The 13,559-nt window shown below is 42.3% G+C and overlaps 1 protein-coding gene across 1 annotated transcript in view; it reads left to right on the top strand.

Moving 5' to 3' along the window:
* Window positions 1–557: 557 nt before the first annotated feature.
* The window catches only part of FAM124A (family with sequence similarity 124 member A), a 41,355-nt gene continuing 28,353 nt past the window's right edge, over window positions 558–13,559 (top strand). The window contains exons 1-2 of the mRNA XM_021526591.4: window positions 558–753; window positions 11,365–11,396. Coding sequence (XP_021382266.3) covers window positions 695–753; window positions 11,365–11,396 — 91 coding nt within the window. The 5' untranslated portion in view covers window positions 558–694. The remainder of the gene's footprint in view (window positions 754–11,364; window positions 11,397–13,559) is intronic.

The raw sequence follows: 13,559 nt of genomic DNA on the forward strand, positions 1-13,559 counted from the left end.
AACTTTTCCCTTCACTCTCACCTTACAGACACTACCACTCATCTTTTCTACATCAGCATTTCCTCACAAGCAGCATTCAAAATGGTTCTAACGCTCCTTTTACATCATTACAAAAATTCTCATCAGGTTGGAAACGACCCGTCGCCCGTTTCTGTGTGTAATTTCAAAGTTATTGTTGTATTCGATGTAATGAACAAGTGCCAGGCAGCACTGAGGGAGGCTGGAGGAAGCTCAGCTCCGTGAAAGACTTCAAATAAAAGGCTGTAACAGCGGAAGTTCCGAGGCCGCACGGATAGTGAGAACGTCCTTACATCCAACAGTCTCTCTTAACTTCCACTGGACACGGGCGCTGCACCTTTAGCCCAAGAAGCACTGAAGTGCCGCGGTGAAGAGCTGACGCAGTTTCTGAGCCGGCAGCCGCGCCGGGACACCGCGGGCCGGGGCTGCCGGCTCTGCCCGCGGGCCGGGGCTGCCGGCTCTGCCCGCGGGCCGGGCTCGCTGGAAGCAGCGGGCGCGGCGGGCGGCGCCTCCCGCGGCGCGGGGCGGGGGCCGGGCCGGCCGAGCGGCCGAGGCTCTCGCCGCTGCTCTCGCTGCTCTCGCCGTGGGTGCCGCTGCTCTCGCTGCTCTCGCTGTCGCGGCTCTCTCTGCCGCACACGCCGGGCGGCAGGGCGGGCGCGGAGCCCCCAGCCCCGCCATGGAGAAGCAGCCCGGCGGCGAGGACGAGTGCGTGGACTCGGGAGCGGAGACGGGCGGGTGAGTGCGGCGGCTCTCCCGGCCGGCGGCAGCTCCCGCCCGGCCCGCGGGCTGCACTTGTTGCCGGCGGCGGCGGGGCCGGGGCAGGGCTGGGGCGGCGGCTTCGTGTCCCGGGCAGAGCTTCCCTCCGGTAGCGGGGCCCGGCGGCCCGGGAGCATCCCGCTCAGCGCCGAATCTCCTTGCCTTGCGTTGCCCTTCCTTTCCTGCCCTCCTGGGACTCGGTCCGGCGTGACCCCGAGGGGGCATCACCCTGCTCCGACTGCCCCGGGGAGGTCGCGTTCCCCCTCGGTGAGGCAGTCCCCACCGTCCTCCCGCTACACACGGGGAGGAGGACACGGACAGGTCTTTAAGTTTGAGCTCCAAAGTGCTCTGTGATGGCTCGGCTCCGCGGGCTGCAGATGCGCTGGTCAGGGCTTGTATCCCAGGGATAGTGCGGCTGAGGATAGTCTGAGAACGTGTCCAGGACCTATCCTCTCCTTCTGGAAGTGACACCCAGACAGCACCAGGCAGAGAGAGTTGACTCCTCAGAAGGACCATTGAGAGCCTTCTACAAAAGCAAGTTCGATTTGCAGACACCCTGAAAGAGGGCTGCTGTTGTGATTCTCGTTGTGATACTCACCATGCTAGCCTGTGAACTGCTGTAAACTTTGTTGGTAGTGTCATCTCAGTCAAGGAGACTTTTTTTTTCCCTCTGACTTCATGACTGCTGCCAGGAATGTACTGTGTTTCTCAGCTGGATGACTTCTCCTAAGTTAATGGAGCTGCAAGGGATGATCCATGGGATCTCCCATTCAGCTCACACCTTCAGCCCATCTCTGTGGGAGAGAAAGGGAAGTGCTTTCAAGCCTGTCCTACATGCTTTCCTACACGCTGCTGCCTTGAGATCTTGTCAGGAATGGCAATGAGCCTTTGCTCCTCTTGTGGCTCCAGAAGGGCAAAAAGAGATTGCATAATCCTGATAAGGCTGTTCTTTCCTGTGTCTTCCTTCTCACTCCTTGCTCCTCCAGCTGTTTCTCTCCAAGCTCCTTGCCTGGTGCATCTCCCTTGGCCTCTAGTCTGACTTGCAAAACTGTAAAAGTAATTCTTTGCACAGTGGTATCAGGTGCACCACACCAAAACTGAAGTAGCAATATTGCAAATAAAAATCTAAAGGGTGAAAAGGCTATATGGTAATCTTTTTCATACATCCAGCTAGTAATTTAAATAATTTTTTAATCTCTTCTGTAGTCTGAGAAGTTAAGGACTTTTCCTATCACCTTATATTGTAGGCACATTTAACAGTAAAAGCTTTAAAATATTTTATTTGACATAAGTTCAATGGAAAACAAAATCCAGGCTTCTTTTCCAGATATAGGTTAGTCCCCATTAGGGATGTGGATAAGAGGAAGACAAAGTAATCAGTGAATTCATGCCTGGTTCAAAGCTCAAAAACCCCTTGATTGGTCAAGTCACTCTTAATTTGCTGTGTTTATCTGGAATGGAAAAACCTGGGTTTCCTTGGGACAGACACTTGGAAGGATTTGACCCAGCTGGTGACATTAGCCTTTAGACCTCATGGACCAGCGTGACAGCTGCTTGTGTCTGGTGTTGATGAGGTGCTAAAGCTGTAGATTTTATGAAGTGTCTCTGTCCCATGTGTGACACTGGAAAGTATGGGTTGGTGGAAGACTCCATCTGAGGAATTTGAACAATGACATATGGCAATTAATAACTGCAGTGCTTTGCACTGACGTTTATTTTGAAAAGCAATGGGTCTCTGCATTTCAATTATTATTTTTAGTTTTGTTTAGCAGCTATTTAATTTTGATAAACATATTGCGTATGTCTCTTTCACAATGTTTATATTTCAGCTTTCTCACCAAACCAACTGTTCACAGCACTTGCTTTTCCCTGTTACCAGATCTGCTATTTGCTTTGTCTCAGTCCCATCACCACTATTACTAAATTAAACTGTATTCCTTTTTCTCCAATTATTCAATGGTAAAAAAAAAAAAAAAAAACCACCAAAAAACAACTATTCTGAGCTTCAGCAATAGTCCTCTGAAAGAATGAGGAACAACTGTCAGAGTGATTCAGTCCCAATTTTGCATGGAGTGGTCGCTTTCTGTCACTCAGGGAACAATAGTGGACAGTGACTGTAGTAACTCCAGGCACTGCACGCCCTTGTCATCTCAATGATTGTACATAATGATGTGCGAGCTCTTACACAGAGCCTGGGCTGCTGAAGCTGCTTAGAGCAGCTAACAAATTGAACACATCAAGTACTCCACAGGGCATATGTTGCTTAAGGTTTTGTTGTGGCTGCCAGCTACAAAAGCAGGCAAAACTCTCTGCTAAAGGCAAGATCAATTACAATTCAAACCCTTCATTTTCCTAATCCTTTTGAAAATATGTTCCCCTTACTGCATTTGCCTTGGTAAATAGGGTTGGCATGGCAAAGAGTCTGTTGAACAAAAATAGCATATTTGGAGTTCCTGAATCCAATAAGAATGGATTGAGCTGGTGTTGTCAAGTACCTAAATAAAGGGTGTAGAACGTATAAGCCAATTAGTTTATATTGGCTGTTTATTAATGAGATTTGAAATAGTTTGACCATCCTTGATCTAAGAGACTTTGCCTATACAAGTTGTATCTTCTCAGGAAACATATTTTGGGAGTTTTTAGTATAAGAATCTTATTTAATCTGCTACTGAAAACTTTTAGTTCAGAAGTATGGCATACAGAGCTTTCTCTGGTAGTAGTTTTAGTAGTGGATTTGTACTATAAAACCTGACATTTTAGGAAGAATAAAAAAGTCCTTATTTGGCCTTTTATTAGAAAGAAAACAAAGAAAAACAAGTGGAAGAAAGATTGAAGGGAGGATAAATGTATGCATTTACAGAACTGTAGTTGAATAGCAAAGAAAAACAAAAAAGTGAAAAAATAACAATTTTGAATTTGAAATTGTAGAAACATTTATTTTAATGTTTTCTTCATTTTACAAGCCATGCAAATGCTATTATTTCACTGTCCTTGAACAGCAGAGCAAAGATGACAAACTAAGACAATTTGGAAGTTGTTAGGCATGCCTCATTTTGAGGCAACAATTCAGATTGGCTACCACTGGCATCCAGGACAAAGCATCAGCTCAATTCACTGCATTCAGGACCGATATCCCAGGTGAATGTGGAAAACCAGGTAGTTTCTCAGTTCTAAACATCAATTTCTAAACATTTCAACATTCATGATAGTTCCCAGCACAAGTTAACTTGTTTGCTTATACAGCTGTAAGAGCCCATGTCTTAAAAGGTTTACACTTTAATCATTGCATTACTGATTGTCTCAAAGTTTGCCTAAACATGTAATTTTTTTCCTCACTTTAAAATTTTTTAATATTTCGAGAAGTTATAATTTTTATTTGAATGTGTTACTTACCCACTTATATTTCAAATAAAAATCAATCTTTTTAGCGAAAGTGGGGAGATATTGCTGAAGTACCAGGTGGGGAAGTTTTTTTCTGTAAGTTTAAAATGTAAACATTGATGATGCAAACTGAATTAAACAGTAGTTAATTGTTGAGTATTTGATGAATTTTAGGAAGATTGTTTATAGTATTTTTTAGTAGTAGGCAACTGCAACAAAACAGTTCAACAAGATATAGAGAAATTCATTGTAAAACAGATAAGAGATGTTTGAAGTTTATGACACTGTACCATGCAGCAGCTATTTGTAACATATACTTAGCAAAATCCAATGCTGTTCGGTTACAATTAATTTTCATGGTGCTTGTTGCCTCCTTTACATTTTCTCCTGTCTCTCATTCCTCAAATTTATTATGCAGAGGTTATGCTCATTTTTGGAGTGTGCTATACTTGTTTGTTTTCCTTATGGCTCTCCCCAGCTGCATGTGTGATCCTGGCCAAATCACAAATTATTTGAACCTCTGTTAACTTATCTCTTAAGCAGATCAAAAAAGCATTTCTTTAATTGTTGCAGTTCAGTAAAAGGTGTGAGGTTCTAAAGTAGAAAATACACTTGTTAATAGAAGGTAAGGCAGCCAATATAGATATATATATTAAGTTGTACCCCACTTAGAGGTAAAATATCAAGAACACTGTAATCCACTTCTGTCCTCAGCCAGAATGGATCACTTAAATTATCAAATGAATAGTTGAATGTTTTATTGGGGTGAGAGGTTGCTTTCATGTCTCATGTTTCTGGCTTTAAGGAATTCAACACTTAAAACTTCGTATGGCAATCCTTCAAGCTGACACATCAGTCTCTTGTCACATATTTCATCCATCTATGAGAAACTCTCAGGAACACAAACCACTAATGCTGAAAGCTGTTTTAAGGCTTGTTTTTATATTTAGTCTTCTTTAGTTTTGGTTTTGGGGGTTGTTTTTCTGTGGGGGTTTTTTTGACACTTTTACTTCATGTATAGGCCCATCAGTCCAGATATGTCATGGTACTCAAGTTGTCTCTGATTTGACATTTGAATAATGTGAAGTTGGGCTGTTTGTCACCAACTGGGGTTGAGGCACATTTCCAAACAGATTTACTCAGGGAAGCAAAGTTGTTTGGTTGAACATTGGGGCAGGCAGACCTGAGAGTGCCGGGCACTGGAGCAAGACTCTGACAGCAAGGTTGAAACAGACTTTAGATCTCTCTCTGGAGGCCATGAGCTCTGTGCTGATACCCATAATTTTTAGGTCCCTGCAAGCAGCGAGGCTAAATGTAGCTGTGTGAAGGTTTGATGTTTGGTATAAATAAGGCTTCTTCTGTTGTTAATTAAGAGAACCAGGACCTCAGGAGGATAACTCAGGCCCTGGCCTGGGATGTGTGGATAGATGCCACCTGATGTGTCCCTCTGGAGTGCTCTGTGAGGGAGTGGGGAGCAGGCTGTGCAGCCAGGTGTACTCACTAAAGCACAGGGTGGTCCTGCCTCATCAGCTGCTTTTTGGAAGATGACAAACAACTTTTCAAACCTTATGCGACAATGGTGTCTCTCACGTGGGGTCTCAAACATTGCTGTTGGTAATAAGCTTTGGAGTGTAGTAGTTAGAGCTGCCCAATGGGAACCCATCACTTGTCTTTCACATCTGTCTTTGTCACTTCCCTAGAAATCCAAAGCAAGGAGTTTAGAGACAAGTTGCTGTGAGTAATTCCACTTCAGTCATCTTGACTGCACAAGTAGAAGTATCGTGAGGGTAACAGATTTGTGCTGGACTGGTATTAGTGAAGCAGATTGTAATATGACCTGCAGGAATTTGGTGATAAGAAACCCAAGACAGAACTATAGAGCCAAATCTTCTAATTCATGCCTGGGACTTTAGCTGCTATTAAATACTCCCGTGTGCCTTGTGGAGCATTTTCTGAGAGAGGGAAGGAAAAGAAGCTGTTAAATACAATATTTAGTATGAAATAATGAAATGTGCCAGAAGTCTAGGTAGAGAATGTGTGGGAAATATGAATCCAGCAGGTTTTATTCCATCGGTTCTAGGCAAGCAAAGGATGCAGGGAGCAGAAGAGATTGTAAACTTTCCACTATTTCATTTTGGGGAGTGGGATTAAGGAGCCCTTGCAATGGAGACCATGGGCATATGGAGGTATAGTATGATGTTAGAATTATTTGAGATGTGTTTGTTTTGCACAGCAGGCTGCCTTTGGGGATGTTGCACAGCTCAGAGACCTTGGTCCCAGCTATGCCAGTGCATTAAACAGCATGTAAGGGTGTCCCTGAGCACAGGACAGAATTGTCCATATTGTTGAATCCTTAAAATGTTTTGATGGCATCTGTTTGATTGGGGCCATCTAGCTGTTTCCCATATCTTTCCTGGTGTGTACATTGCCCAGAAGTTTTACCATAGGCCAGGAACTTGTTTTGACATGTTGCCATGGTTCAGGGATCCTTCCCAGCAGACAACTTGCCAGGATGTTTTGGAAGGCAAGAGGTTTCACTGCTACAGGTGCAGACTGTTTCACAGCCCTTGGCCTGGGTCCCAGGCAGTTCCCCTGGGACTGTTTGTTTAGGGCTGCAGCTGTCAGTGCTGTAGCTGTGCTAACGTGGTGCTGTGCCACGGCTGATCAGCATGCCCAAGGAACCCAAGCACTGTGTGATGCTGGAGGAGCTTCATTGCTTGTGTGAGCCAGAGCTGTGAAATAGCCGTGTTCTTACCAAAGAAACAGGCTTACAGTGTTTTTAGGTACCACATTCAGCAACTGCAAGTTGCACTAGTAGATTTTGCTGGTATTCAGTGGAATAATTCCCTCTCTTGGATATTTTGAGGTTCTGTATTACTAATCAGCAGTGGGAGATGCACACAGATCTCAGACGATTGTTCAATATCTTTTGTGCTCCTGATGCTCTTACCATGTCCAATAATCCACAAGTCTGATCCTTCAATGGTGGTAATAGGAACTGATGTCCCACCTTTATCACAAGTTTCTGCATTCCTATTTTAATGTCTCTTGACATCTTCACAGCTCCTCTTTGCTGGTGGGCTGACCATTGAGCACACATTCTTCACAGACTGATGTGTCTTTTGACTGAGCTATAAGCCTAGCTTTTCAGTACCTCACACTGTTTCAATATCCTGTTTGATAATTTTTCTTCTCATTACGTGCCTATAAAGGGAGAAGTCCTCTATTTGTTCACTTTCTGTTGTGGATGTTTTTTTTCCTTTTATCTATAATCCAACATCTATCAGAGGAAATAGCTTGCTGCAAGACCATGTAATAGACCTGGAACCTCTGAGCCCCAGTGTGGTCCCAGGTGTCACCATTAAAGCACATGAGTGCTGTACTCTTGAGTTATCCTATTGGGAAAACCCTCTTCCAAGGGAAATAATAGAAGGTAATACTCAGGATGTTTAAAACAGGAATGAAAAGAACAGAAAGGAACACAGTTACTTGATGTCCACAGAGCCTGTATGCCCCAGGAGATGTTTATTTCAGTACTTGACTTTTCTAATGCATGATTTTGTCAAAGGGAATGTTGTGTGTGTGCTGGTCTAACAAGCTTAAAAGACTTAGAGTAACTTCAGCATTTAGTATCCTAAATAGACAACTGTAAAGAAAAAAAATTAATTTATAAGATACTTAACAATGCATGACATGAATCAGAATTGTTTCTTCTAATATTTTGAGAACAATAATGATTTTGCTAGCACTGCTTTTTCTTTATTCTTAAGGACTAGATTCAAAGCAAAGAAAGAAGCTGGAGAAAGAACAAAAAGTGAATCAGGTTGTCTCTGAGAGCACACAGAGAGACTCATATTCATCCCATCTGATTTTAGACACACAGTCTAGGGTTCTATATTAGAAATGTGGTTTTCCTACATTAGAAATGTGGTTTCTGTAGGCTTCTTGTCTAGGCAACAGTCAGGAAGAGATACTTCAGACTTCTTTTTTCATTGGCGATAGAGGGAGCTTAGGAAGGGTACAGACCTCATTTTGGTACCTGAGGTTGACATAAGCCTTTGAGCCTAATTACCCTTTTTTAATTTGTGGATGTCAGTTTTGCAGCAAACATTAATTAAGTACTAGTGTGAACCATATTAGAACTACAAAAAAAAAAACAACAAACACCTGCTATACAATTATAAAGCCTATTAAAATGTGTATGTGCAATTAGTCTCCAAGCATACTGTTGTCTCCTCCTTTCTCACCCTCCATCTTTTTATTTTTCCACTTGTTTAATTTTTCAATCCAGCTTGTGCATAGACTGCTACTCCCTCAGTTCAGGACTCATTAGTTCTCCATGTCCTATAATGTGCCTGCAGCACTTTGGGATAATAAAATAACAGTGTGAAGTAATAGAATACTGTTCCAGCTTGCAGTAAGCAAAAGGCAAAATGTTGTCTCAGTTCCATCCGAAATACAAGCAGTGCAGATTCATTTTGAATTAGCTGCCAACTGCTAAACACAGATACATTGAAGGACAGCCCCAGGCTGTGTTCAAACAGAAGTGCAGACTAAATGAATTCTTGCTTGGGATGCTTGGAGGCAGCTGGATGTATATTGCTTGCCTCTAGGCTTATGAAGAGTGACATGTTACACAGTTTTCACACCCTTTCAAATATACATGGTGCCAAGTGACACTGATGTGACTTGCTGCTGAAAATACTATGTGGTTTTATGGGCTGCACAGCACCTTAGCCAGCCCCTGGCATCATTTTCCCTTGGTCCCTGCCCAGAGCCAGACCAGTGGTGTGTACATTGCTCAGAAGTAGGAACAAGAAGGTCTCCTTCCCTGCTTATGTTGATGTCCAGGCTTTAGAAAGATAAATTAGAATTTATCAGTCAGTAAAATTGCTCTGGTAAATTACAGGACTCAATGTGCTTCAGTGATCTCAGATCTAGGTGGAGGTTAGCAAAGCTTGGGGAAAGGGATGTGCTGCTGATAGTGGGCACAAAGAACACAGAATTCATGGGCCACAGGACATTTGGCAGAACTCACAAGATAAGGAAGAAACTTAATAAAGCAAATTAATTTCAGCAACTGTGCTGAAGTCAGCTCTAACTGGGTAGAAAAAAATTTCACTGGGGGAGAGGCTGACCACTGACTCCCAGCCCACTGACTCAGGAAACCCACTGACTCAAGAAGCAGGCTGATCTTGGCATGGGAAATGAGAGAATCATGTTGCCCACCAAAGCTAGAATACTGATCGGTAACAGAGCTGGATCACTGGTAGCCAAGGAGCCCTGATTTCTTTGCTTGCTAAAATGCATAAGTGGCATGGAGCTTTGATGATTGGGGACCCAGCCTGTTGTGGGCCACACCAGCTCCCTGCTTTGTACAAACTAGACAAAAGAAATGGGAATATCTCATCTTGGTGTGTAAATCGGTGCTGCACATGGGGCAGTGAGCCCACATCCAGGACAACAATGTCATTACTGCCCCTGCCCTTCCCAGCTACATTGGAGTCCTGGGGGTGATTGTTTGAGGGGTAGCACTTGATTCATGGAGGAGGTGTTGTGGAGCAGCTCTGTTATGGGGTGCCTGAGAGTGGCTGCTAATGATCTAAACCTATGGTCTCTGCCAATGGGACAAAAATGTTTCCTTGCTCCTTGGCCTTATCAAAGTGGCTGGGGGTACAGGATTAGCAAAGAGTAAGTCAGGGAGAGCTGCAAGCTCCCACAAGCAACTCTTTCCCCAGCATTGCCCAGATCTTTGCCAAAAACTTTGAAAACCTCATGGCACTTGATGGTATTGGTGTCATTTTTCATGAGTTTTGTGAAAAATTCAGGTTGTGTCCTCTTTTAGTAGTGCGGAATTGACAAGAGTTTGGGGTAGTTCCTCATAATTTTCTCACCTAACCAGTAGTTTTGGCATCTGATCTGCAGAGTACTGAGTAGAAAGCTCCGAAATATGGGGATAACTGTAATTTCTTTTTTCTTCTGCAGAGATATGTCTACATTAAAATCAAAAGCAGATACTATAGATATATGGGATTGATGTCCTTTATTCCCTTGGTTGCCTGAGAGCCTAGAGTATGAGCATATCCTAAGAATAGGCATAGATGGTATCTACTTCCACACACATCTCCTGGGAGTCAAGGCTCATGTGGTTTCTTTAATTTAACACAATGTTGCAAACGTGCTGCAACTATTATATAAAACAAGTATTTGGGCTTGAATCCAAGAGCTGTGTCAGGGCTCCCGAGCACTTTGCCTGTTCAGGGCACTGCAGGGCACACGTGCTGTATGTTTATGGTGGCAGGGTGCTCTGGTACAAGGGCTCTGTTTTGGGGACCCAGAAAGTGTGAGGGTAGAGGCTGTGTAGCTGTGAACTCCAAACCCAAACACTCAAAGCTTGGGTCTCAGCACTGGAAATTATTTTTTTTTTCTCCTTAAATATTAAGTGGTGGCATCTTTGTTTTACCTTATTATTTCTGATCTTCAGGACATAGAGGGGTTATGTTTTAATCAGTTCAGAATGGGGTTTTCAGGAGTTTGGGGTTATATGCAGCCAAAAAATTTAATTGCACTGCTGCTCAAAACATTCAGCTTCTCTGGCTTTCTCACAGATAATCCAGCATGCCCTGAACTAGAACCAATGGCTGTGTAATTTTATTGAGATGTCTTCAAGAGAAAAATGGTCTACTAAAGCAAAAAGCTTTATCATCTAAATGTTTATATTTTGGCATTCCCTTATCTGACAGTTGTAATTGTAGAACTATAAAAATTCTGCTCATCAAATAGATTTCTCTTAAAAAGAACTCCAAAAACATATTCTGCACAGCAGCATTTAGAGGACATAAAGTGAGGAAGGAGAGGAGCTGAGTCAAAGTCTAGTAGACTTCTACTCCTCACCTGTGTCTAAAGCGGACTATTTCTTTCTTATGGAGATCCTGCTGAGCTTTTATTTTCACACCTAGAATTAGGTAGCATGAATAACCCCTAGATAAAAGCATAGTTACTCCTTATACTTACATATTTTCAAAATTCACATGAGATGCCAGTTTTTCTGAAGCAGTGTTCAAGACCTGTTCTAGTTATTCTCTTAGCACAAAAATAATGCTAAATGGGCATTAAACTATATCAATAAGCACTGTGATTTCATTTTGGTAATTTTTTCATTATATCTTCTAGATTTAATACATTCTAATTAAAATCTTTGTCTTGCAGGTCTGAGTATAGCCGAATGTCCTCTACCAGCAGTGAGTATAACTTTGAGATTCTTTTTTTAAGTGGATTATTATATTTTCTTTTATTCTGCTTGCTAATATTTATTAACATCAACCTGGTGTTATTGACAGAGTTCACTTTGACACAGTAAAGCCTTCATCCCTTCTCTTCTTGGATCTATGTCTAGAAACAGTATAGAAAATTAAACTGTTTGAATATTTATGACCAAATACAAACCAAGTGTAAAGTCCTAAATATTGTCACTTGCAAGGATGCAAGGCAAAATGAGAACAAAATCTATAGACACAGTGTGGGCCAGTGTGAATGGGCCCTCAGGCCAAAGGAGTTTGCAGTGATGAATGTCATTGGAGCTGGGAATGCAGGAATAATTGAATGTTTATTGTAAGCAGATGCCAACAAAGCACTTCACAGCAACTCTAGTGAAGTCATTTTTTTTATTTCAGAGATGGTAGATGCTCTAGTAAGTGTCACAGTCTTGATAGATATTCACAATGCCAGTTGATTTTCAGGTTATCCAACTGATAAAAAACAAATTCTTGTGTCTGGATTATTTTTTCTTTATTTTCCACCAATGAAAAATGATGATTTTTTTTTTTTTTTTTTGAAGCAACAAGGAACACTTTTTCACTCCACCTACTTCCTTAGTTGTAGAACGCACTGCATTCACAGCACTTTGGAATGCAATGATGCTTATTCATGCATGATTGCTGGTATCTCTCCTTGTCCAAGTGCAAAGTGATGTCTGTCTTCCTGATTCACACACAGACATGAGTTTTATTTATGCCAAGCAAGCACATCAAAAATTCCAAGATGACAAGTTGTGTTTTATAATCTGGATCTTTAAGCACCATGAAAATCAGAGGGGAAGAAAGCTGTCAGTTTTTTTCTCATTCACACATTCTGGCTGAAGTGTGGAGAGGGTTATTTTCCATCTCCCGTGGTCTTCACTGAAGGGCTTTAATTGATTTCAACAAGAGCTGGATGAGACAGCATTCGTAATGTCTGACTCCTGAGCTGATGTGACTAGCAAGGAACTCGCTGTGTTTTTCTCCATCTGCTCAGTGTGTGTGTGTCTGAGAAAGAGAGAATTTAGTGCAGCTTTTTCCTAAATTCAGTTGTTTAAATAGATTTCTGGATTCTCACTGTTAGGCATAATTTTTGAAATGATTGGGAGGCAAAATCGAGGCAATCAGTTTCTCTGTGATAGTGAAAGCATACTGGATTTGCCTGATTACACCAGATGTGTGTCACGCCACCCTCTCAGCTCACAACTTCAGATGATGGCTTGGGGAATATGCTGCCAACTTCCTCCATTTTTTGGGTGTTAACTCAAACTTACTTGCTTAATGAAGGCAGATTAGTTCAAAGAAGAAGGTACAAGAAGAATATTTCTCATTGTAAAATTTGGTTTGAATCCGTTAAAAACTTTGCGTGGCTGCTGCACATTTTACGAATAAAGGTAGCAAATTACGTGTGTAAGCCTTGGTTTTTATTAAAGGAAGTATTTCCGAGGGGAATGAATCTTTTGTTACGTGGCAGCTACAGTGTATCAGTTATCCATGGTCTGCTCGGTGTCTTGCTGGCCACTGCTGAGCTGGGTATGTGGCCACTGCAGCTGTGTTTCAACACCAGTAATTTGTCGGTACAAGGAGGTATTATCATTCCAGCAGACACACAAGTTCAGGAGACAGAAAAGTCTCCTTCTTTCTCTTTTCTGCTTCCAAGGCAAATTACAGTGATACAGCTTCACAAGTAGCAGTATTTAGCTTTGCCTTTTGAGGGGTTTGTGTGGTTGGTTTGGTCAGACACTGCAACAGTAACAGAAACAGATAAAAGAATTTTAGTAAAATAGAGATACTTTCATGTCAGTGGCTGGTAGTGGGTATGTAATGCATTTTAAAGAAAGATTGTTGGAGAAGAGATATTGGGGGGAAAATGGTGATTTGGACTTTTTAATTTCTTTGGGGAAAAGATTCAATCATTCACAGTCTAGTCTAGAAAGCAGTGTAGTCAATTATGCTGTTAGGCCCTAGTGTAGCATGATGTAAGCTCTTGTAAATTAAGAAGGAATCTCCATTACCTGCAGCTGCTTCACCTGAAGCCCCTGTTCTAGTGGGGTTTATCTAAACCAGAAGGATTACAGGCTAATTTGGTTTTACAGGGGTCCTATTTGG

The sequence above is a fragment of the Lonchura striata genome, chromosome 1 (genome assembly GCF_050655825.1).
Source record: "Lonchura striata isolate lonStrDom1 chromosome 1, ASM5065582v1, whole genome shotgun sequence".
NCBI classification, from domain to species: domain Eukaryota; kingdom Metazoa; phylum Chordata; class Aves; order Passeriformes; family Estrildidae; genus Lonchura; species Lonchura striata.